The 24,683-nt window shown below is 38.8% G+C and overlaps 1 protein-coding gene across 4 annotated transcripts in view; it reads left to right on the top strand.

Moving 5' to 3' along the window:
* LOC117291957 (bcl-2-like protein 1) overlaps window positions 1-24,683 on the top strand; it is a 51,769-nt gene that overhangs the window by 12,609 nt on the left and 14,477 nt on the right. For all 4 annotated transcript variants that reach the window (XM_033773980.1, XM_033773976.1, XM_033773979.1 and 1 more), the window contains exon 2: window positions 12,494-12,632. In XM_033773980.1, the coding sequence (XP_033629871.1) occupies window positions 12,494-12,632 (139 nt within the window). The remainder of the gene's footprint in view (window positions 1-12,493; window positions 12,633-24,683) is intronic.

Here is a 24,683-nt window from a genome sequence, read left to right as displayed (position 1 = left end):
TTAGAGTTTTATTTCAACTGCAAAGTTGTTTATGTCTTAAAAAGTGTAGTGTGCGTGCATCGTCCAAGATGAGAAATGTTAGACTTTGATCTGAATTCAGGAATTTTTGTGTCTGCTTTGTGAACAAAAATGTTTGTGATTTTCTTCAAATTTGAAATAAATCCTGATCTTTAATCCACTTCTCTAGCAACAAGGCTACAGTTTCCAAAAGCTCCTCAGAATCTTTAACTCTATGGGTCACCAAAAGTTGGAAATGCAGATGTTACTTTGACAGCAAATATGTAGCACACCTCAATAAATTTGCATCCTTGTTTCATACCTACTGTATGGTTTTTGTCAGCAATGACTCTCATTTTTGAACTTAACTTTTTTAGTTTTCCTACACAAATTATTCACGAGGCTCTACGTATTTTGGTTTGGATAAATATACCACATTTTTTGTTTTTAAAAACAAACAGTTTGCTATTATGAGATGAGAGTACAATGGGTGTGTATGCCTAGTTTGACGAATAATTAAACCAAGACCCTGTTAAAATATAAATGCGAATTATACACAACATGTGTTGCGCAATCATTTGTTTTGTGGCCTTAATTAAATTGTGTTTTTTTCCCCCAATGACACTGTACACGTGTACATTGAAATTCTTTGTAATGGAATGGTACAAAAATATATAAACTTGTAATTGTTAGTAATTTAAATGCTGCCTTTACTTTAATAAAAAGCGAAATGATGTTTAGTACTGTAGGAATATCGTTTTTGTTTTTGTTTTAAGAATGAATTAGTTCTCATCTGAAACACTGTAAAACTAACCTGTGGAAATTTAATACAAGTTTGTGAGGCCTGAATGAAAACAACGAAGAAAATGAAAGGCCAACATTTGGTCAGGGAATTTGTGTGTTTTCCATATTAGGCTCATTTGGAATGTGGCAATACAAATCAAAGGGATGCAACAGCCCTGATACTTCACGACGGCAACGACGGCAATTGCCGTCGTTGCCCCTACCGATTGCCGCAATGCTCTTCAAAAAACCAATTTTTCACGGCAATGATTGCCGTGCCCTTTTCTCATCATTGCCGCCGTGCCCTTCCTCCCGAAAACAAATTATATTCAACGTTGTCAAAGTTCGAAAATAAGCCCCAAAGTCCCGATGTCTGTGTAAATTTCACGCAACGAAATATACCCCAATTTCACGCACGTAAGGCACAACAGCAGATTTCAGGCCCGTTAGTCGTTGTTCTTTGCGTGCGACAAAAAAAATACTCGAAACATCGAACGCTAGAGGGCGTTTCGGAATAGAGCGATAGCGTGAGATTAAACGCCCTCTAGTGGTAAAATTATGCGAACCAACGCTAAACGCCTTGAGTAAAAGACTCGACGTGTCTTTGCATGCTGGGATAGTGGTTTTCCCCATGCTTGGTACATGTGATGTACCATCATGTACAGCATAGGCGTCGCGCACCGCATGCATTTATTCTGTCAACATCGTGTCAAAATGGAGCAGTTACGTGGGAATTTTAGCGTCTCTACGAAAAACTACACAACGTGCATGACCAATAGTAGGATTACGTATGAACAAAAATTATTTATTGTGTATTGTAAGTAGTTGTTCTTTATTTTGTTGAATTAGATGAATGCTTTCTTTTTTCAATGGGTAACAGTTAGATTAGAAAATGGAAAAATTGGAAGAACTATTTTTTACAGGCAACTCGGAGGTTTTTTTCCAAACTGCCGTCGTGCCCTTCGCAACTTTTTATGATTGCCGTGATGCCCTTCCAAATTTTTGAAAATTGCCTTGGTGCCCTAAATTTTTACAAAAAGTCAAGGCAAAACTGCCGTGCCCCTTAAAAGCCGAAGTATCAGGGCTGATGCAATATATTACTGATCAACCGAATTCCTCTTACTTGTTTCCGTAGCTGTGCCATTGAATATTTTAAATACAGACCCGTACAAAGTATTATTGTGCCTGGCACTTTCCTCTCTTATTTTAATATTTTGTTGACAAATGCTGTTTAAAGACAATGGACACTATTGGTAATTTTCAAAGACCAGTCTTCTCACTTTTAATGTATCTCAACATATGCAGAAAATAACAAACCTGTGAAAATTGGAGCTCAGCTGATCGTCGATGCGAGATAATCATGAAATAAAAAACATCCTTGCCACACAAAGTTGTGTGGGTTTAGATGGTTGATTTCAAGACCTCAAATTCTAAATCTGAGGTCTCAAAATCAAATTTGTGGAAAATTACTTCTTTCTCGAAAACTACATTACTTCAGAGGGAGCCGTTTCTCACAATGTTTTATACCATCAACCTCTCCCAATCACTCGTCACCAAGTAAGGTTTAATGCTTATAATTAGTTTGAGTAATTACCAATAGTGCCCACTGCCTTTAAGCAATGTTTAGTATTATTTCAGACAGAATTTCTCTGTAGGTTTTGTACAAGGAACATTTTGGCCTGCAGTTTGTGAAACGTTGTTGACTGTGTGAAATATAGTGAATGGAATACAGACCAATTAATAAAGACTCTAGGCGAAGATCCATTGTAAACTTTAACAATGTTTTTTTTTGTAATGATTGTGTTGGGGTATTGTTGGGTCTAATCACACAAATGCCTCTTTGAAATCTGTTGACATTGTATAATTTTACATTGGAAATTATTACCAAGAGGGTTCAAGCTAACCATTTACGTGGTCCCTTGCTAATTAATCCGAGCACGTTATCCATGCAGGGGTCGATTTCACAAAGAGTTAGGACTCGTCTTATCTCGAGTTAGGCTGAGTAACTCGTCCTAACTTAGGATTAATCTTAAGGTCTGCATGCTACAGTGCAGGGTTGGAACTCGTCCTAAGTCCTAAGATTAATCTTAAGTTAGCTGGACGGCTGGACTTTCCCATGTTACTCAATAACTTACTATACACACTTTATAATAGGTGATTAAATACTACTGGACTACGTGCATTGTTACGTGCGTGATACTGCATGTACTGTGTACTGGTGGTTTTTAATGATGAGAAAAACTCATGCTCAGAATTCCTGTGGTTATGTGCGGTCATTGGAAAGGTCACTCATTCATAAAAAGGGCATTCATTTCCTTGTACAAACTGTGTACATGCAGGGACATGTAGTTTGTTGAACACACATGCGCACTACGTATGCAGATTGATAGGATGCTCGATGATCCTGTACACTACAGTACATCCCATCATGGAGGTAGAAATAGACCTCCATGATCCCATGTAGAAACCTTGACTTGTACACTTGTACTAGTACTGGACATCTCTATGCATTTTTAATTCTAGTATGTGAAGTACATGTATTTAATTATGATCAGCACACTAACATTTAAACAGGTGGCCCAAAGGCCAAAATAGCTTCCTTGTAGAAATTAAAAGATACCAAAATTGCATTGTAATTTTACAGAATTACAATGTTCAAACTACAAAAATACAACAAACACAAGACTTGCCAAAAGTGGCTTTAATAGCAAAATTATTCACAGCAAACTGAAAAATAATTCAGCTTGAGACTAGAAGGGAGCAAGATGGGACCAGGCCCCACTTTGGCATTCATGAGTTTCCTTAGAGTAGGTATTGTGGAATGTTTGTATCGGTAGGTATTGCAAAAGGGAATAATGAAGCTACCCTAAAGTGCATTGGACCTGAGAGAAAATTGACATCACAAATATTTAAAGTTTAGACATTGCTGCAGTGGTCATTAATAGTTTAGACATATTGACACAAATAATGACAGCTTTTTATGATAAGTCTTCATGCAATGTGAAGAAGTTGGGGCACCCATTGGGTTGAAATGTACAATCAGTAATATTTCCTCCTAGTAGTATTGGTCACCTGTACATAAACAGGTACCGTCAGAACATGTAGAGGGCCATGGATGTCCTGTTGCTGGCCCCAAGCCGCCAGTTCTTCAATAAGGGTCACTTCTCCGGACAGCTCTATTTAATGAGTGGATCTTCGATCCCTCAATTTTTCCTCTAGCGCTGTTACACTGTCCGTAATTAAATAGCGAGTCAATCACTGTTGCTTCTGCCATGCATTGGTATGGTGGATACAATGTAATTTAAGTTTCTTAAGAACTGTGGGATTGCACAAAAATTATCAAAAACAGGGGGACACCTCAATTTGATTTCCATGGTACATACGTTTGTTTTTTGTTGGTTGTTAAAATTTTCAACAGGTTTGTTGTGCCCTTTTTTTCAGTTTAGACCTCACAGTTTTCACATTTCTTCCTATTTTTGTATAATTTTGATTGGCAAAATTCCCAGCATAGGGCCTACACAATATGGTGATGTATTAACAAACGGCACCCACATCATTTGCCATGGTGCCCTGTGCATTTATTTGCTGTGGGGCCCTTAGCAAGGTTTCAATACAAATTAACATTTTCCTCATAAAAGTACTCTTTATCAGAGGGATTGCAGTGCCGAAGAATGAAATTCAAGGCCTGAGATTAAACATTGATAAATTTTTAACTGCCTGCCTTCACATCCCTGTTACAACTACTTCATCTTAGGGTCATAACGCCTCCCGAGTCATAACTCCCCAGCTCCGTATTGACTTTCATTTGTGGACCCCTTTATTAATATTTGTACAGAGCACACAAATTTATGCTGTATCAAGTGCGGTGTAAAAAACAAAAACAATTTTACTTGCACTGTATAAAAAATTGTTTCCTGGACTTTTACGCACAATTAGTTCACTGAAAAAATAATTTGTTTGCCACATTCAAAGTAAGCGTAAAAAATGGTGCAGCCTACACCAACAGGGGTGTGAAAGTGAACAATTGATACTGATGAAACTGTACAAATTTTCTTCTGAATTAAGACTTGTAGGCCTATTTATGTCTGTCTGACAAATGCGATGTTAAAAGCAGTGGACACTATTGGTAATTGTCAAAGACTAGCCTCCACAGTTGGTGTATCTGAACATATGCATAACATAACAAACCTTTGCAAATTTGAGCTCAATCGGTCATCGAACTTGCGAGATAATAATGAAAGAAAAAAACACCCTTGTCACACAAAGTCGTGTGCGTTTAGATGGTTTAATTAGAGACCTCAAGTTCTAAATCTGAGGTCTCGAAATCAAATTCGTGGAAAATTACTTCTTTCTCGAAAACGATGGCACTTCAGAGGGCGCCATTTCTCACAGTGTTTTATACCATCAACCTCTCCCCATTACTTGTCACCAAGAAAGGTTTTATGCTAATAATTATTTTGAGTAATTACCAATATTGTCCACTGCCTTTAACTGTTTAAAACAAAGATATTGTATTCTCTTTGATTCAATCTCACACAAGCTTTGCGGATACTGTTACCAGAAGCTCCTGTAATAAAAAATAGAAATATTCAATCATTTCAACAGCCATCTAAAATTTTATCTTAATTCCTGAATTCTTTTGTCAGCACGGACTCTCAAACCATACACATCAGGGTCTGCACTTTTGTGCGCAGCAAATAAAAGTGTACCATACGTAGAACAAGCAGTAGTACCTGTCACGATTGAACGATTTTGTCCAGCAACTATGCATAGCAGAATATTTTTTACAAAACATTTTCTATGCACACCAAATGCTAAAATTGAGTAGCAAATGATGAAATTTGAGTAGCAATCGATACATTTTGTATTTTGCTCTGCTACAAGGGAAATCGTTCACCATTGTAGTGTACATACGTTTAGTACACATTTTTGATTTTAGAATATGGTCAACCCTATAATGACTGACGTGTTAGGACACCACTCATTCAGTCAGCACTACAAGATGCCATTGCCAAGTATCATGTATACGTCCCATGTATGTTTATATGGTTGCAGATCATGCAATAACAAACACATGTCAGCCCAGTTGAACCTTAGTTGAACCAAAGCACATTTACATGTACCCATCATCATACCCAGCCACGCTCCGTCGTGCTCCTGCCCTACAGTAGTACAGGATGTATTGCAAGATCTTCAACACACGTCATGCTCAGAGAGCAGGATTTCCCTAATGATATGCGCCACCAGAAGGGGAAAAACAAAAAACATCCAGGCCACGTTTTGAGTGACGGCTGGCCAGCGCATTACAATGGGACATGAATCCGTATCCTCTCTCCGTGCTAGACGTGTCGATGTGTTTGACGGGTGAGCCATTTGGGAGGGCTTCGTCTGATCAGTATCTGATGCATGAATCATTTATTCCACCGCACCGTAGACCACAACGGAAGAAAGAATTTGGTGATTGCGTTGTGATGTTTCTTTTCCCAAAAGTATTCCCCGCGCCATGATCACGTCATCCCCATACATAGGACTCAGTATACATGTAGTTCCTGCAACTCCGGTGCAGATTTATGGCATGTGTTTTTCAGCTCCGTGCTAAAATAAGACGTTTCCAAGTCGTGTCAAGAAATTGTTGAAATATCTTTGGGGACTCTTTTTCAACAGCCACTCCTGTCAACTATTATCGGGAACGTTGAATTCCTTTAATCCCCTCTTCCATAAATGGACGGACCCTGTTTTTCTCAAGTTTCTTTAACTCTCCAGCAGCCTGTTGAGAAATTCAGAGTACGTTGCAGCGATCGTCGGAAGCACCATTCATTTGTTGTCTCAGTGGTAAGCACAAGAAAATTTACTCCCATAGCAGATGGCCGGTGCAAATCAAGCAGGTTTGTGGTGGGTCTTAGTTGATGAGAGTGATTTCATTGTAGTCAGAAGCCAGCACTTCTTGTGGCAGGTTTTGTGCTTTTAAATTTTACAGCCTTTTTTTTATTTTGGTAATGATGTATGGCAGCTGCCTGATAATTATTGCAGGCTTATTTGGAACCTGGTACTTTTTTTTGTAGGTGGAAAATCTCTGAACCTCTCCACAAATTGAATTCATGGGTGAGAGTCGGAGTCAGTCTGGCAAAGTCTGTCGTGCACATCTGCTTTTTAATGTGTATACTACAGAAAGATTTGTATACAAAATGTCAAACAGGTGAACTTTGTGCACTACTATACATGTACTGCAGGCAAAAATAATATCCATTTTCATTTCATATGTATAATATACATAACTACTGTGTAAGATTGGCACTATTGTTTTCTTGTGGGTCATTATACACTGTGCAATGTCATTCCTACATGTACTTTGTACCATGTTTTTGTTATCGTGAATACCTCTCAAATACATGTACAGTACAGCATGTTCCTGTTTGACTTTCAGTGTGTAGTCCTTTAAACTGTTAAATGTATGCACGTTCACAATGCAGAGATTTCCATGGTAAACATTGTACATTATTCACACAAGTGTAGGCCCACAATGAAAAGTAGATTTTCATTGACAAACTGCATTTTTAAATGGTGTTTATTTCGTAATTTATTTAACAAAAATTTTCTCACCTACATGTAACATGCTTACCAGTTTGTTCAGTATAAAATAAAATTAAAAAAAACTTTCAGGGAGGGTCCTAAAATTCACTAACATATAAATACTTCTATAATTTTGTGTTCATGTATTGAGCACGGTCCTCGGGTTTTTGCTAACATAATGTACACGTATTCAAGTTAGAAGCTGTTTTGTTGAATGAATTTCAGCACTGTACATGTACATTGTATGCTTCGGAAGGGAGAGTCAATCCCGCCTTACCACCATCTGATATTGATCTTCAAATTGACCTTGAAGTTCAATGAACTTTAATAGCGGATGACGTCACAGTGTGTCAATTTATACCTGGCTTCTGGCTACTTGACATTCTTGCTGTGATCTAAGATCACATAGCATTGAAACCTAAACTAAATAGCCGATAGGGATGGTAGAGATGTCAAGCTGGGGTCGTAATTCTCAACTTTCTTAGCTATGCCGTTTCTTTCCTCTTCTTAGAACTGTGTACTGCAGAATTATTATTAAATTTATGTAGTAATGTGCTGAACTGTGCAGTTTCATGAGCATAATTAGTGTGTAATGTACATGTTCTGTCTGTAATTACCTGCGGTATTGATTCATTATATATAAGGGTCTTTACTTTAGAACACAAATGACCAGACTGGGATGTGAACCATTGCTCTACTGATCAGAAATTATTATTCAAAAAAGTTTGAGTCCAGTTTCCTTGGGTCCGGTGCTCTTGAGTCCGGTGCGCTTCAACCTCGTTCCCAGGGGTAATCGATCTCGCTGTGCCATTTTTTTCCCAGCATGCCTTGCTCAATCATAACTCGTGAAGTGATGACTTTAAAATATCCAAATATTTTGGATATTACAATTAGTCCTGTGGTCGATATGTTCTGTTAGGCGGTAGTTGCACACAGGCTGGATGCGCTGTGTTGAAAGTTGTAGAATACATACTGTGTATGTAATAAGTCATAAACTTGGCGGTCAGTGTAACGTGACAACAAAAAAAGTGAGTTCGTCTGCATTTTAAAAGACACACAGCATTTCATATTTTGCGCCTTTATGATAGCCAATCAAAGACACGGGACGGAGTTTCATTCCCATGGTTTAGAGAGGTACTGCAGAGCTAGCTTGTGATACGGCACCCATGGAAGTGAGGTTGGGTGTGCTTGAGTCCAGTGTGCTCGAGTCCAGTGCACTCGGCCACGACACGCTACATGTATTACAATCTGTACATTGTACATTGCACCTAATTCTTACAACACGGTTGGCTAGTTCACTGATGTCACTCCATGTGAACCCTGTAATTATGTTCATATTCCAAAAAGTTTGTTGACAAATTTACAATAATGCCATGTTTGAATCTATGTGAGCATATTTTATTCCAAGTGGACAAACAGCTGGATAATTAATTTATGAATTTGAAAATGTGATCAACAAATTTTACTTCATTGATTTTCAGTCTGTTGTGTACACTGATGATAAGAGACATCATTATGCTCATGAACAGTACACATTCTTCCAAATGTCATCATTCTTGTCATTTTTTAATCTTGGCGTTTAAAGGCAAAGCCTTGCAGTACATGTATACACCCAGAGTCGTTTGGAACCATCGTGATTGTTTTTAAAATTAACATGCCAGCGTTCTACCAACTGAGCTATCTAGCCCTATATTGGTGGTGTCCCTATTTTGTCAATATCTTTGTTCGGGGGTGCCAGTCAAAAAGTTGTTATGAGATTTGGATTGGGATTTGTGTGGTTAACTCAAAGAGATGAAATAGGAAATGTACAAAATGTTCTGTAATCATTTTCTTCATAAGCCATTGACGAGTAACATATTGTAGATTTGAATGCTATCCCGTACGAAGACATTTCATCACAAGTGAGTAAGTGACCACTTAGATTTGGATTCCTCTGATTAAACTTAGAGACCATGAGACAGATGTTACACGATCCGGGGGAAAGCCTTTTTGTAGTTGTGCAATAAAAGGCAAACACCCATCCCATAAACAATTCTGAATGACAAGTGTATTGCACAACCGTACGTGGGTTGGCTCTGGCTCGTTATACAAAAGCTTTCCCTAAACCAAGTGACACAGCAACTGTCTCCATAGTCTCAGGAATTCAAGTTAAAAGCAGTATCATGTGACTTCAAGCAGAGTCTCCTATAAAAGTTGGTCCGCTGGCCAAATGCTAGTTAAAACACCAACGGACCAGTTACAATTCTCCAAGTGGTTCAACTGGCTGGTTAAGATTGAAGCGCTTCCATCTCATTAAAAAAATATAGACCAATGAAAAACTTGATGGACTAGTAAAATGACAAGCTACATGTACATGTAGTAACTGGTCCTGCTTGCCAGTCTCTACAAATGTTAAGGTCAAACCCTGACAGAGGCTGTGTCCGAATTAGCTACGGCTACAGAGCTACGGCTATAGCTAGATTTCTGCGTCATCATGTGATAGAAGTAAAGAACGTCCTTAGCAACATCCTAAGCAACACTGGTAGCCGCCAATTCGGATGGCTTAATGTAACTTGCAAATGGCTTATTGGTTTAAATCATTAGTGGTCAGGAATCAAGGTGAATGGCTAATGTAATCAGGTCATTGTTGATACTCAAGGCTTTAATCGTAGGCCATACATGTACATGTAGTTGTGTTAGCCAGAAGTACTGGTATAAAAAGTATTATTCCCTCTTAAAGGGTATATGTACTTTTTCCTAACAAAAAACACAATGTCCACAGATCTATATACATTAAACTTACACAGTTTGAAGATTATGATAGTAGAAAGCTTCCCTTGAAATTTTACTTACTGAGGTGCTATAGTTTTTGAGAAATGAGTAAAAGTAATAATTTTCGTCTCAGTTTTAGCATGTAAAAACGTATTAACCAGTTATGCTATGGTTTTGGTATAATATCGTAACTGGTTAAGGGGATTTTACATGCTAAAATAGGTTTGGTCTCATGAGACCAAAACTATTTTGTGACTTGTATTACTCATTTCTCAAAAACTACACAACCTTAGTTGGTAATATTTGAAGGGAAGCTTTCCACTATCATTATCTTCAAACCCTGTAAGTTTAATGTAAATCTGTGGACATTTTGAAAAAGTACCCGAATCCTTTAAAAGGCACAGTATACCATTGGTTTTTGGAACTGTTTGATTGTTTAAATCCTATAACAATCTAGACACAATGAAATTGTAACATGATCAAATCCATTTAAAAAGGTGGCTGTGTTTTTAAGATACTCACAAATTTTGGAGCGAAGATCACTAAACTGTAGAATACAGATTCAATTTGGGTGGCATAAAAACTGGTATATCTTTTTATACGTATACATGTACGTGTATAATCACATAACATACTGTCCTAAAGGCTTTTACATGTAGGTTAATTGCTTGCTACTGTCGGAAGCTGCTTAATTTTTAATTGCCATCAATTTAAGAGTGACCAAAAATGTCTACCTCCCCCTTTAATACAATAGACAGCATAGGTCAATTGTGTAGTGTGGCCTTTAGTGGAAGTATACATTTGTACAGGTATTCAGCTTTTCATTTGAAATGTTATGCTAACTGTTGCTCCAAGTACAGTTCATTCGAGTTCACTGTAGGCACTGCAGCCTGACAGACTAGACGTTAATGCAAATTCATCTCTTGTGATCTTATGCTCTTGACATAGTCCTTGGACAAGTAACTGGATTGTGCTCGTCAACACGAAGAAAAAAGTCGTTAACGTTAACGAGGCAGTCAATAATGAAGAAAAGGAATGTGAATCATTTCATAGAAAATCAGTAAAATACTATTAACAAAAATTATGTTGACATTGTGTGATAATCACGGGATTATTTTTATGCCCTTGAGCAAAATTCCAGAAAATTGTATCGCATTACAAATCGTAACGTGTCTCTGTGAAGGTGCTGGTATACTGTACACCACTGTACACAGGGTAGGAAAATTAAAAGTCCACAGTCACATGTATGGTGTGAGACTGTAAAACTTAATGACGCTCTCAATACCAGTTCTAAGTATCCTCTGAAATTACACTTCTGTTTGTTTGTTCTTAGTGTGGAACTCATTTTGTGTTAGTGTCAAGCAACGTCAAGGCTCATGAGCAGGTCACGTACACATGTGCACGTGTCACTGAGACGTACAGTGCGTGTGCAAGCAGAGCGTGCATACAGCACTGGTGGTTTACTTGCGTAGTTAGTAGTAAGACACTGTGTACTTTCAAACGTGATAAAAGAATTGATACTGTGAATGGATGAGTCACAAGTTCATGAATGTTGTTTTGTTTACATCGATAAAATAATAAAACAACCAACATCAGCGTGTAAAGAAGGACGGTAAACATTCACCTTGCTGATTACAGATCGCAAGGATGTCATTTTAGATCTTCTGATTTTCTTAATGGTAGGACTTTGTCAAGTGCGCATGTTTACTTCTCAAGCAGGTGGTTGCTGACAGGCATCAAAGTTGAAACGTTTATTTTGCTCTTTGGGAAGACTGCTTTATTTTTAAAAGGCATGTATTGTTTGAGTGCACAGTTCCTTTAATTTCTCTTAAAGCTACACAAAAATCAAACTCTTCTGTTTACCCTCGGGATGACTTAAGCCCGGTTCATACTTCCTGTGAGTGCGAATGCGATGCGAATTTGACATGAGTTTGACGTTGCAACTCTGTTTGCTGCGATATTCGCAAGAGAGTGGAGCACAACTTAACTGCTGCCAATTCTTCGTTGTGAATTTGTGATGTCAACATTGGTATCACATTCGCATCTGCATGAACTAGAATCGGCCTTGAGGACTTCGCACAAGATGTGTTTGGATCCTTTAAGTAAGCTTGCATGACATACTTGGAATTCACATGTATGTTTTTAACGCGCACCAATTGCTTGTTTCAACTGATATTCCATAAGTTTGGTAAAATGGATTTTGTATCAGTTGTAAACTGTTTGTACTCACTGGAGCAGTCAAACGTCACATCTACTGTAACAAATTTATGACCATGGAAACATTGTGTTTTAAACAGTATACGTAAGATTACGTAAACAGTGATTTCATTTGGACTTTGTTTAATCATTGTTTCTAACTTCGTTGTTTTTTGTCTTTTCTTTTCTACTACAGATGAATGACGGCAGCACTAAGCAGTTCATTGAGGATTACTGCATCAATAGGATTAGACGCGGTAATATTGACTTAGACAACTACAGCCATGTGAGCCGGGAGCCATTCAACTTAGTGACAAGAAGAATGAGGGAAATAGGTTTGTTCTTTTGTCTTCATCTTTTGCACGGTTTATTTCGTAAATCAGGAGAGTGCAGGCCTGGAATTAACCCATGGAACCCACAGCAATGAGAGACTAGGACGCTAGGTGGCAGCAGACTTGCCAGGTAATCTGCCATTGTTTACGGAGTTGGATTTTACCTGGTAAGTCTGCTGCCACCTAGTGTCCCAAAAGTCCCCTATTGCCACTGTGCCCTGTGCTTTTGCTGTGGTGCCCTTTGCAAATTTCCGATACAAATTACATTTTCCTCAAAATTGCTGTAGGCCTACCCCCTTCAAGAGTGAAATTCAAGGCCTGATAATGTTTTGTAGCAAGTTTCCCAAGGGTAGATTTAGGAGATTTTGCTATCCTCCTGGCCTGGAATTTCATCTTTGAAAGGGCAAGTCTCTTTGCATTTTGCAAAGGGCATTTCCATTGGAAAATCTTAAAGTCAATGGAAAACTTTTGAAGGGGCACCAATGCCAAGAACTGTGGCAATGCAGGCTGTGGCCTCTGTTGCCTACGTGTTATTTCAGGCCTGTATGCAAGTTTCCAAATAGTGGATTGAGGAGATTTTGCTACCATCTCACAAGTCCGATGCTTCACTCTAAGAAGGGTAGTATTTCTCAGTACAGGATGCCTCTGTGGTGAACATTTTAGTTGCCCTCTGGGTTATTCAGAGGGCACCAAGGCATTGGACACAATGGGTATGGTCTCCATTGCCTTTATGAAGTATCAGGCCCGTAGTCGTATTGTATCAGGGTTATCGACTCGTCATACAAGTACAGTATGTCACGTGTTAACAGTAGAGACGTTTTATATTACCGATATATGCGGATACATCAACACTACGTTGTGTTTACGTTACGCGTTACCGCGGCTGCCAAGTTTTGCATGCACAAGGGAAAAGGGAGCTCCTGCATGCATTTTGCCTTTTTGGGGTTTTATTTTTTCCCTAGATTAATATCATTTCCCCCAGTATTTGCCTTTAATGATGTCATTACTGATATAGGTAGAAATGTGTTAATCGTTTGGAAGCAAACAAATTTAGAAAATGCAGTTTTAACATGGTGTCAATTTGACCAACTTACTGGAAACTTTCCAAACATGAGTCTAACGTGTGGGTCAAACAGCTAGTTAATAAAAATACTATATAATCAAATTGCCAAATCTAACCAGAAAACATTAATACAATATATGTTTTTGGATTTGTTTTGATCACAAAAATTACGCCAAAGTGTATCTCTTCTTTGCCCTAGGCCTGAAACATAACTCTACGATTGCAGAAAAAAATCTGGCGCGTTTCCAATGTTAACTGACACAGTTATCATTTCTGTAATTTGTATCCGCACACTCGCAAAACCTCTCTAATAAACCCCTTACCAGTTTTGTACTGAACATTTTCATACCGTTTATTGACTGACAATCCAGTTCACTCATTTTCTTGATTTCACAATCAAGTTATACTTCCTCTTTATTGTTAAATGCCTTGATTTCATTCCCTATCTCCTCACTCAGCCAGATGAATTTCTGGTTCTGAGCTTGGCTCAAGAAAGTAGGTCTATCTTCTGCAATTTTCTGGGGCGGGCAAGTTTGTTGTGGTATTTTTTTTTCCAGGCACGCCAGGATACCCATGGGAACAAAGTTTCTCAAAAAATAGGCAGAAAGGAAAAAAAAGTTGTTGTAATTCATGGCTCCATGTACTCTGCTGAGACTTCAACAAAAGGTGTTGGTTTGGTTTCAGCTACTACTCTAGTAATTTACCTCATGTTTTCTTGTCAAAGCGCGGAACGAACAAGAGAAAAAAATCACAGTTGCCCACCAGGAGGGATTTTTTTTATACAAGACGCAAGTAAATATCAGACACCCTTTCAATAAAGTAGGCCATGGAAAGGCTTCTTTCTCCCTATTATACTTTAGGGAACACTTGGATACACTTGATGTCGGCATGGCTTCAGTAATGCCAAAAAAAAGAAAAAAGAGAATCGCCGTGTTGTTGTTGTCTTGAGTGAGCGAGGAGTAGAATGTACGTATGTACATCTGAGCGTGATCAGAAATGCAACCTCCTCCGCCATGCTGGATCTAATTCCATTTGGGAAACCCAGATATGGTTAATTTAAGGCATGGGGATCCTCGTACATTCTTTGTAGCGCTCCATTCAGAGGGTCAGCATCTATTCCCATGGCCCATCGATTTCCAACTACCAAGGATGGAGGGTACTCTTTTATTTCCTTTTTTTCACATTGATAAGAGGAGTGAAAGAAAACGTGGAACGTGCAAGATTAGTTTTTTAAAACCTCTGCTGTTTAAGATGCGTGGGATGGTTTGTTTGTTTTTCCCCCCCTTTTTTTCTTTTCCTTTCTAAGTTTTTTCAAAGAACTTGCGCACACGTCTAGACAATATTCAGTTTCAGTCCCTGGATGAAGGTAATAATCAACTTGGCTGCCTGTCCCCTTAGGATGGCGGACGAAGGATGCGAAACGTGGACGTTACTGGGTTTTGTTTTCCCTCCTCCACCATGCTGGATCTAATTCCATTTGGGAAACCCAGATGGGGTTGGTCATGGTAGTGGGGGTGAAGGATGCGAGAATGCAACAACAAGAGGACAGCACACTTTTACAGGTGTGGTAAAAGTGTGTTATTCTGATGAAAAGTATTTCAGACCGTCCAGACTACAAGGACACATACATTCATGTCTTCAAATTCAGGTTATGAACTTTTTCGAATTTATAATTGTACTAGGTACTTCACCACGGGTATTTAAAAAACATTTGAGTAAATGACAATAATGATTAAACATTGTTTTTAAGCGTTTTCAGACCTTGCACTTCGCTCTGGAAGTTCTGGTAAGGGCCATTTCAATGATGAAAGAGTAACTTTATACATAGCAAAAGCACAGGGCACTACGCAATTGCTGTTGGTGCTGTTGGTTAATTCAAGGCATGCTTTTTTTTATTTTGTGTGGGTTTTTTCCTTCAAATAATAGAGTGATGATATTTCACGGAGGCAATGAAGTGATTGCCTCCATTGCCCCCTGGTGCCCTTGAAATGCTCTTGTAGAAATTTACAGTTTCCTCATAGGGTACTGTGCCCTTGCCAAGGAGAAATTGCCTTGGTGCCCTTGCCCTTTAAAAACGAAGCGTACAAACCTGCCAGAGTACTTGTAAAGCTTTTAATGTACCAGTCCGTCAAATGTGATTTTTTTTCTGATTGATCGCTGGAGCTGTACCATGTATTAAAGAAATTCTAAAAAAAACCTTGCCATCATGGCTGTCTTGAGATGTTTACCATGCGCACATGCTCATGGGGATCCTCGTACATAAAAAATGTGCCCCTTCTCCCGTCTGCCGAGGCCTCGATTCTTTGTAGCGCTCCATTCAGCAGCAGACACATTCACGACACTCCATAACGAGGGTCAGCATCTATTCCCATGGCCCATTGATTTCCAACTACCAAGGATGGAGGGTACTCTTCTTCCTTTTTTTTATTCCCCTTTTTTCACATTGATAAGAGGAGTGAAAGATGTTGATACCTAAGTGCATCAGCCTCTTGTGGGTGCTGGATGAGGCTTCTGTGGTTTCCTGAGTTTCCTCTTTTGAATGAAGAGGATTTGTTGACGAGTGGGAGGGGGCGGGGGGACTGTCGTCAAATGTCACATTTTCATCTTAGCGGTGTGGTTTTGATACATAATTGTATTACTTGCATTAGAGATAAATTTTTCTTGTTATATGATCAGAAATGTCAAGCATGGTTTTCTTTGAAACTCATTTTGTTCAGTATTTTCATTTTAGAAATTCACCTTTTAAAACCCAATTGAAAATCACAAAAAGAATGTACAAAACAAAACCAGAGATTAGTTTTCTTTTCATCGTACACATTTTTATTGATTGCCCTCCCAATTTGATTAAACTTGTTGGAAGTCGGTCTTGTTCCCGCGCTCTTGTAGATCAGAGAGGGATTTACTGAGTGGGAGATAAAGTACTGCTTCCGGGACTGTTCGCCTGTTTTACGATTATCATACAACCAGCATTTGCAGGAGAAAAAAAACACTAAACATTGTTCATTAAAAGGAACACGTTGCCTTGGATCGGTCGAGTTGGTCTTTGAAAAGCATTTGAAACATTTTTTTATACATAATGCATATGGGTAGAAAGATGTTGTAAAAGTAGAATACAATGATCCACACAAACATGCCTCGAAATTTCGCGGTTTTCCTTTAACCTCGTCGACTAACACGGTCGGCCATTTATGGGAGTCGAATTTTTGACTCCCATAAATGGCCGACCGTGTTAGTTGGTACAGTAAAAGGAAAGCCACGCAATTTTGAGGCAAACTTGTGTGGACCATTGTATTCTAGTTTTAAAACATCTTTAATGCATTTTATAAACAACGGTTACAAATGCTTTTTATAAACCAACTCGTCCGATCAAAGGCAACATGCTCCTTTAAAAAATACATCCAAAGGCACAGGCCCCCAAAATGGGATAGATAGGAGTTGATTAGAAGATGTTTGGCCTCGGTTCGGTTCCCCTTCAAAAGTTTCCCTTAGACTTAATGATTTTAAATCAATGAGTTCTCTGGGGCAATGGGATGCCTACTGAAGTGAAGTTTTGTTGTAAACAATGATCACAGGTTTGCATCTGTTGGAATAAAACAGAAACAAAGCAATAAAGAAACATATTGTCTGTCCCCAGGCATCCTACATAAGCATCGGCTTCCAGATGATGCCTCCATACTCTATTGTTTTTCACCCTCATTAAATAGCTTTGTTTATTGGTTATTCCTTAAAAAACATTGTTTATACTCTGTTTTCATGAAGTACGGATATAAAGATTCGTTTGAATGAATTAATGCTTTACACTCACTGTTTGTGTGGAGGGCACTGCTGTTAATATTCAACATGACCGCTTGGAAATACACATGAACATAGGGGGCCAAGGCCTCTGTTGCTCTGGTCTTGGCCTTGGTAACCCCCAAAAGTTTTCCAAATTCTCCAATTGAATTGCTCTTTCAAGTTAAAATTGCCATGCCCTTTCAAAGTTGAAATTCATGGCCAGATGCTGTGCTCTTTAATAAAAAGATTAACATATTGGAAAAGGTTTTTGCCCCTCTTCTTTTAAGTGAGGGATGGGGCGTAGAGCCATTCAAAATATTGTTCTTCAGTTATCAAAAATGATGTTCTGCTGACACTAATGAGATGAAACATCACTATTAACTCTGGCAAAGAACCCTAAGCCAAAACAAACCAGACAAACTCAGGAGAGATCCGTCCAGACGCAAACAGGTGGGTGGGATGTGAGGGCGTTTTAATGCAGAGGTTGGAAATCTATAAAGCCTGTTGACTCAGTCGTTACCATGGTAATTTATTGCCGATGTGTTTATCCCCTTCTTCTAACTAGTAGTGCTTGCAACCACAACAGTTCAGACAGGATGAGTCCATTACCATCATGTTTTTTTTTCTTCGAATTTTGAGTGAAGGTTAACAAACCAAAAATTGAATCAGTCAATTTGAGCCGAATTTGTTTTTGCCGCATTATTACAAGAATGAAACAGATGGCCTGGGTTCATAAAATTGCTGTATGTCGTTTTATTTTTTGTATACATATATATGTGATTTACCGATAATTTTTGTGATGGCTGCCCTTTTTGCCAGTTAACACACATCTGTGCACACACATTGTGTATATTTTAAGGTCAACTAAAAAAAAAAACTTCAAAAATCGGCTGGAGTGGTGGGCATTGTGTTGACTGTAACAAATTTTGAGAAAACATATCATCTTTCATGGCCATTCTTGAGACATATGGTGTGTTTTTCTGTTAACTGAGTGAGAGGGTACTGTCAGTGAACAAGTAAAAGTCCAGGGTTGACTATTAAGTTGTTATTAATGGCAGCAGTAATGTGAGATGGATTCGGATCTTTGATGATGCATGGTCCTGTCCATAGTGTCTAGACATTTCGTAATCAGGTTTGGACAAATTTTACCATTGTGGAAGTTTTGATAATTTGGTTGGTCAGTTGATCCTTATCTATTTCAGTTTATACTGTTTTTTGTGTGTACAGAACAAGGCTGAATGCAAGGCTTAAAGGCACAGGTCAGGATTGGTAGTTACTTACAAATATATTAGCCTAAAGACTTACTTTTCATTCATTCATTCATTCATTCATTTTTATTTAAAAAACCAACTGGCAGCACGAAGCTGAATAATGTGGCATTACAAGATAACAATATTGATAAAAATAGCATAGATAAAAAAACAAAAATTGCACCACCGCGGGGTACAAAGGAACATTATATAAGAAGACGCCAATAAGTAAAAATAAATATTAGATAAACCACTAAAAGACACTTTAAAAAATTGGTGTTGGTGGAACCCTCTTTTACATTGGTATAAAACATTTTCATAACTGACTCCCTCTGAAGTATCATAATTTCTGGAGAAAGAGATAATTTCTCACTGAAAGATTTGAATATGAGAAAGACTTTGCAGGCATGAAGTCTTTCTTTGGCATCTGAAAGCACACAGATGTGCAGCTAGGGTTTTGTTTTCTTCCATTTTTTTCCTTGCATCTTTGATGATAAATTAAGCCTAATTTTTTTTACAGAAATTTTATTTTATGCATATATGTAGAGTTAGTGGTCTCTGACAATTACCAAATCAGGTCTGGTCCTGTATGTTCTGGCAAGGGCAAAGGCACTGAGGGATTTTGTTCATGGTAAGGGGAACCTTATGAGGAGATTGTTAATTACTACTGGAGCATTTTAAGGGCACCAAGGCAATGACCGGGAGGTAATCGCCTTCATTGCCTCCGTGAAGTTTTCCAGCCTGCCAAATGTGTCCAGTGCCCTTTGAAAAGCCACGCTTGGTAAGAGGCTATAGGAAGAAAACATTAAAGATGAAAATGTGTTATCTTGCCTGAAGAACCTTCTTCAGTTTTTTTGTCAGAAGAATTGGGTTGGGAATGGTAGGGGTACATTACTTTGAAGATTTTTGTTTTTTTTATTGATTTTATCAATTCTGTTTGTGAAGCCGAGGATTCTTAGAAAAGCGAACATAATTTCTAAATGTATACAAGCTAATAACTCCAACGGAGAGAAGACAAGGACGGATGTTTTATTTTTGATGTGGGAGGAATACCGTTGAGAATTATTCCAAAGAAAACTAAAAAAAAACCAGGTAGGGACTGAAAGAAAAAACACCTACGTTTGTAGTATCCATGGGGATTGAAAAACCAATCCACATTTGTGGTACCCCCTGGCGGAATTCGAACTGGGTCCTAGAGGTGGAAGGCGAGGAAAGAAGCTCAACCACCTTGTGTGCTTACACTGTATAGGTCGCTGGTTACTTCAGGGACATTTCTGTAATTTGTTTATTTTATTTGAATTTGTTTATTTTTTAATGCAAGTTTGCCCCAAACAAGGCTGAAAGCAACTCGGGGTAAGGGGGGCTACAAGAAGTAAAAACATTCACGATGAAAATAACTCGGGAGGGGGGGGGGGGTAGGGAGCTGAAGGTTCAGTAGGGTTTGATAAAAATATTCTTCCGTATTCAGTCTACTAGTGGTACTGTATGCATGACATGTAATTCGGCTAGTAACCTCTTAGCGCTAAGCAAAAGTACTTTGTGCTAAGCAAAAGTACTTTGTGCTAAGCTTTATTATTTGTGTGAAGCAGCCTTGGTTGTTGGTCTTTTAGACATTTGTACAATAGTCGATAAAAGCTGAACTTTGAAAATATTGATAAAGATTTACATATCTCGGTCGTACAGACAGTCAACAGACTGTCAACAACCGTTTAATTACCAAGCTCCGGCCTTTGTCTTGTTGACATATTTATCATGAGGGATTATTCATCTCCCACCTGTGAATTAGAACAAAATTAAAACACTAGCTGCCCCTGGTCAGCCTCAGGTTGAAGCGAGACTGCAGGCAGTTAAGGCGTGTTTTGGAGGGTGGCCAAGATTGCTAACAATCATGTGTTGGCTGAGTACTGCAATGTGTCAGGGGTTTTTCCGAGAACATTACTGGAATTACACAATGAGGGTTTGGATCGTGTTAGTCAGTCGAAGCTTCTCCACTAACTATAATAGAGAAACAGACAGCAGAATGATGCAACGGCTATATTTGTAATTTTGTGCTATCCGTTATTTGTTCTAAGTGTCTTTGGGTTCAATGAAATCATCAGTAGAGACTGTCATTTTAACGTCTTTTTTATTTTTTATTTTGTTTTTTATTTCACAAACTAATAGAGAAACAGACAGCAGAATGATGCAATGGCTATATTTGTAATCTTGTGATATCGGCAATTTGTCATACGGGCTTTTGGTTCAATGAAACCATGAGACGGTCATCTGTACATTTTTTTTATTCTTTCCTTTTTCTATTTCTGCTGCTGATTTGTTATGATTTCCTTTCGGAGAACCCCAGATACTTATAATGATTTCCTGTCACAAATACAGGTCTGAGACGTTTGGAATAGTCTGGTTTTAAAGATGTCTGTGCCTTGGGGCAGTGGTGGCACCAAACATGTTTTTCATGTTCTGCCTTGATGAGATTCAGACAACATTTAACCGAGAGAGAGGGAGAGAAGAAGGACAAAAACGAGAGAAGATGAGACATTAATATGCATACAATGTTTGTCTGTGATTCTGCAGCGAATGACTGGTCTTCTACGAAAAGTTATCAGGCCTGGATATTCATCTTTGAGAGAGCAAGGCTATTTTCATTTTGTACAAGGCACATCTACTGTATTGGATAATCTTAAAGTCTATGGGAAAGATTTGGAGGGGTAGACCAGGGCGTTATTCAAGACCTGAGTTATCCTTGTGTGGGTGTATATAGTGTTAGAGGTGGATCAGAGTTAGGTGATGATTATGTTTTGAGTTTGAATTGTCCTCATTTTTGAGAATCATCCGAGTAGGGGAATATATTAACTTAAAAAGGTTGCCTAGATGTATGACCTACTTTATGGACAGGGTTGTGACAAGAGACATTTGACATGATTGAGTGCTGGCTGCAGAATGTGTACCTCGTGCCCAGTGTGCACTGTAGCATGCAACACACGCACAGTTTGTTTCTACGTCTAGTAGTGTTAACCTAGGGGGCATGGTTGGCTTGTGCGTAAAGCGCTCGCCTTTCACACAGGTGACCCTGGTTCGATAACCGGCCAGGGCCATATGTGAGTTGAGTTGTGCGTTGGTTCTCTGCCGTGCCAATAAGTGTTTTCCCAGACTGAATGATGAGCCTCCCAAATTATTATTAATAACAAACAAACAAAATATTGGTGTTGCAATTATTGCAGATAGTTACGTAGCTTACCAGAGTACCACTGCAAGCTCGCAAGTCATTAATTTCACATCACAAACAACATTTCTCAGGTGGGCATAATGATGGATCATTTGTTTAGATGATCTTGCCATCCAGGGAACTTGGCAAACTCCCACAAGGGGATATAAACACCAAGCTGGCAACAACCAATCTCTCTCATACAAACATTGGTTTAACGTCTATGATTATGAATTGCACAAAATCAAGAAATTGGGATTCAGAAGAGGACAATAATTATTCTAGTCATTGTGAAATCAGCGGTTAGCTGGGGGATTCGAACGCACAACCTTGTGATTGCAAGTCCTACAGTCTAGCCATTTGACCATGTGCGTGTCTAGCCATTTGACCATGGTGACCTCTTTCAGTGGACACAACTGCTGGTGTGGGAGCCTTCAGTGTAGTGTTTTCATTACACATACATGTACCAGTTGTAACAGAAGTACCAGTGCTCTTATTTACTGTGTGCATCATGTTATGTGCAATCTGTTGTAGTACATGTGTTTAAGATCAGTGAGATGCACATTTTACCAGGTTTGGTCGAGTAAGAGGTAAATGAAAAATAAATGTTTGCAATAATTCAATCAGGCTTGAACGTTTCAGTTTTGAAAGGGCAGGGGCACCAAGGCATTTTCTACAATTATTAGTAGAGGGCTCTCTGTGAAGAAATTGTAAAGTTCCACTTAAGCATTTCAAGGGCACAAAGGCAATGCTTAGGGGGCATGGAGGCAATTGCCTTCGTTGGATATTGCCTTCATTGCCACTGTGAAGTTTCAGGCCTGATTCAATTAATAAATCCTGCAGGTCATTTAGAAGAAAACAATACACAAAGAACTAACTCAGGACAGTTGGTCGAGGTTCATAAAAAAAGTTTGTAACCTTTTAGATTAGAAGTTCCCTTTTAAAGTTCTTTTTTGACCATTCCCAATGATGGTCTTTGTATCTTGAAATACAGAAAGGTGACAGCAGTAGGCGTTTGAGACTTTCGTTGTTCATTTCTGCAATTAACTTTGAAAAATTACATTTACAGTCGTACTTAAAGAAGTATTTCTCTAAATGGAATTTGATTCAGTTGACTTTTTTCCCCGTTCATTTGTTCATATAGCCTTAAAAGGTTGCCAGTGATATCAATTTGGCAACTTTGAGATAAAGATCGGCCAAAAGGAGGTATTGATAAGTCTGTTGAACTTTTCTTTGTAATCCCTTGTGGTAAAAGGTTTGGCTGAGGCACTCACCTAAGCCGCATAATATTGCTCTAATCATGAAGTGCTACAAAAACAAGTGAAGAAAAGGACTTTGGAAAAAAGTCATCTTAAGAGAGAGTGAAAGATCCGGAGGAAAACAACTTGATACGTGTCATGGGATATGAATGCTTTGAAAGCAGATGTGAAGTTTGGCAAAAGGTTTTTTTGAATGCGATGGGGGGGTTCTGTAAACGCTTACCGGTAAACGGATCCCCAAATGGTTTGGTGATTGGCCTATAATGCGAGGTTAGAGTGAATGCACTTATTCAACAACAACGGGAAGTCACAAGGCGAGAGTTTTTTCCCGGGGAAATAATCAAAACGGGGAGAGATTGATTTCATGGTGGCTGATGATTGCCGCTATTAGGTTACGTCCATTGTTATAGGTTGTCCGAGGAGTTTAGTGGATGTAGGTAGGGGGTGATGATGACTTGAGGGAAGGGGGCGTTGAAATGTAGAGAAAAATGGGGGTGGTGTTCTTGCGCTTCTTAGAATCTTGCGACATAAAAGCAGTTTTTGGGGCAATACACGGTTTGCCCGTTCCTTTTTCACTGACTGGCCAGCAGGACCCATTTACCTGTTGTTTCACTTATAGGCCTACACTAATCTGACATAAACAGGAATGCCTTTTTACACTGACCTAGTCAGCTGGACCACTTGAGTGAACTCTGAGTGGTCCTCATGTTTTGGTACAGTTGGCCAGCGGACCACTGTTTTAGGGAGAACACTGGAAAAGACTGTGTGGAGGTGTATAAGTCCACAAAGTGTTTCAAATCCCAACATGTGTAAATCCACAAAGTCTTTAAAATACCGACATTACATTTACAGTGTATGTGGACTGCTTTTGTTCTCGGGTCCACACTTCGGGTGTAGCACTGAATCACAGAGAGACAGCTTGGGGAAAGTTTTTGATTTTGTACAATGTACTTTTAAAACTTTACAAAACTACCACGTTAAAGGTGTGTTCCATTTATAAATAGGGACAGTTAGTGGTCAGCATACCTGGATAAAATCCAACTTTCTGTTGAAAAAAGAAACACTATATTCTGTCTATGTACCAATGAAGGAATAAAAGAGAGGTGACTCAGTCTCAACGGCCGTTTAAAATCGGCAGAGATTGTGGTCGTGCAATAAGGGACCGAGCCAAAGGCGAGGTCTTTTATATGCTTGGCCACGGTCCTGAGTCAACACTCTTTTATTCCCATTTATAAATACTTTTCTGCTAAAGACATCCAAAAACCTTTAAAAGTTGAGAACAATTCTTAAAGCTTAGTGCCAGCTGCGTGCCTTGACTCTGCGTTGAATTTCATCCATGTTGAGCTCCAAGTAGCTTCTCTTCTGAGTCTTGATCTTGCGCTACTTTTTTTTACAAACTGACGCACAGAAGTTGTTAATTTGCGTCAGCCATCAGTGCAACCTACATGTACCAATTCTTTAAGTTGGCATGAAATATGTGCGTTCTGCACAATTCTCTGATAGTGCCCT

Source organism: Asterias rubens, chromosome 6 (genome assembly GCF_902459465.1).
Source record: "Asterias rubens chromosome 6, eAstRub1.3, whole genome shotgun sequence".
NCBI classification, from domain to species: Eukaryota; Metazoa; Echinodermata; class Asteroidea; order Forcipulatida; family Asteriidae; genus Asterias; species Asterias rubens.
This window is presented reverse-complemented; position numbering and strand designations above follow the sequence as displayed.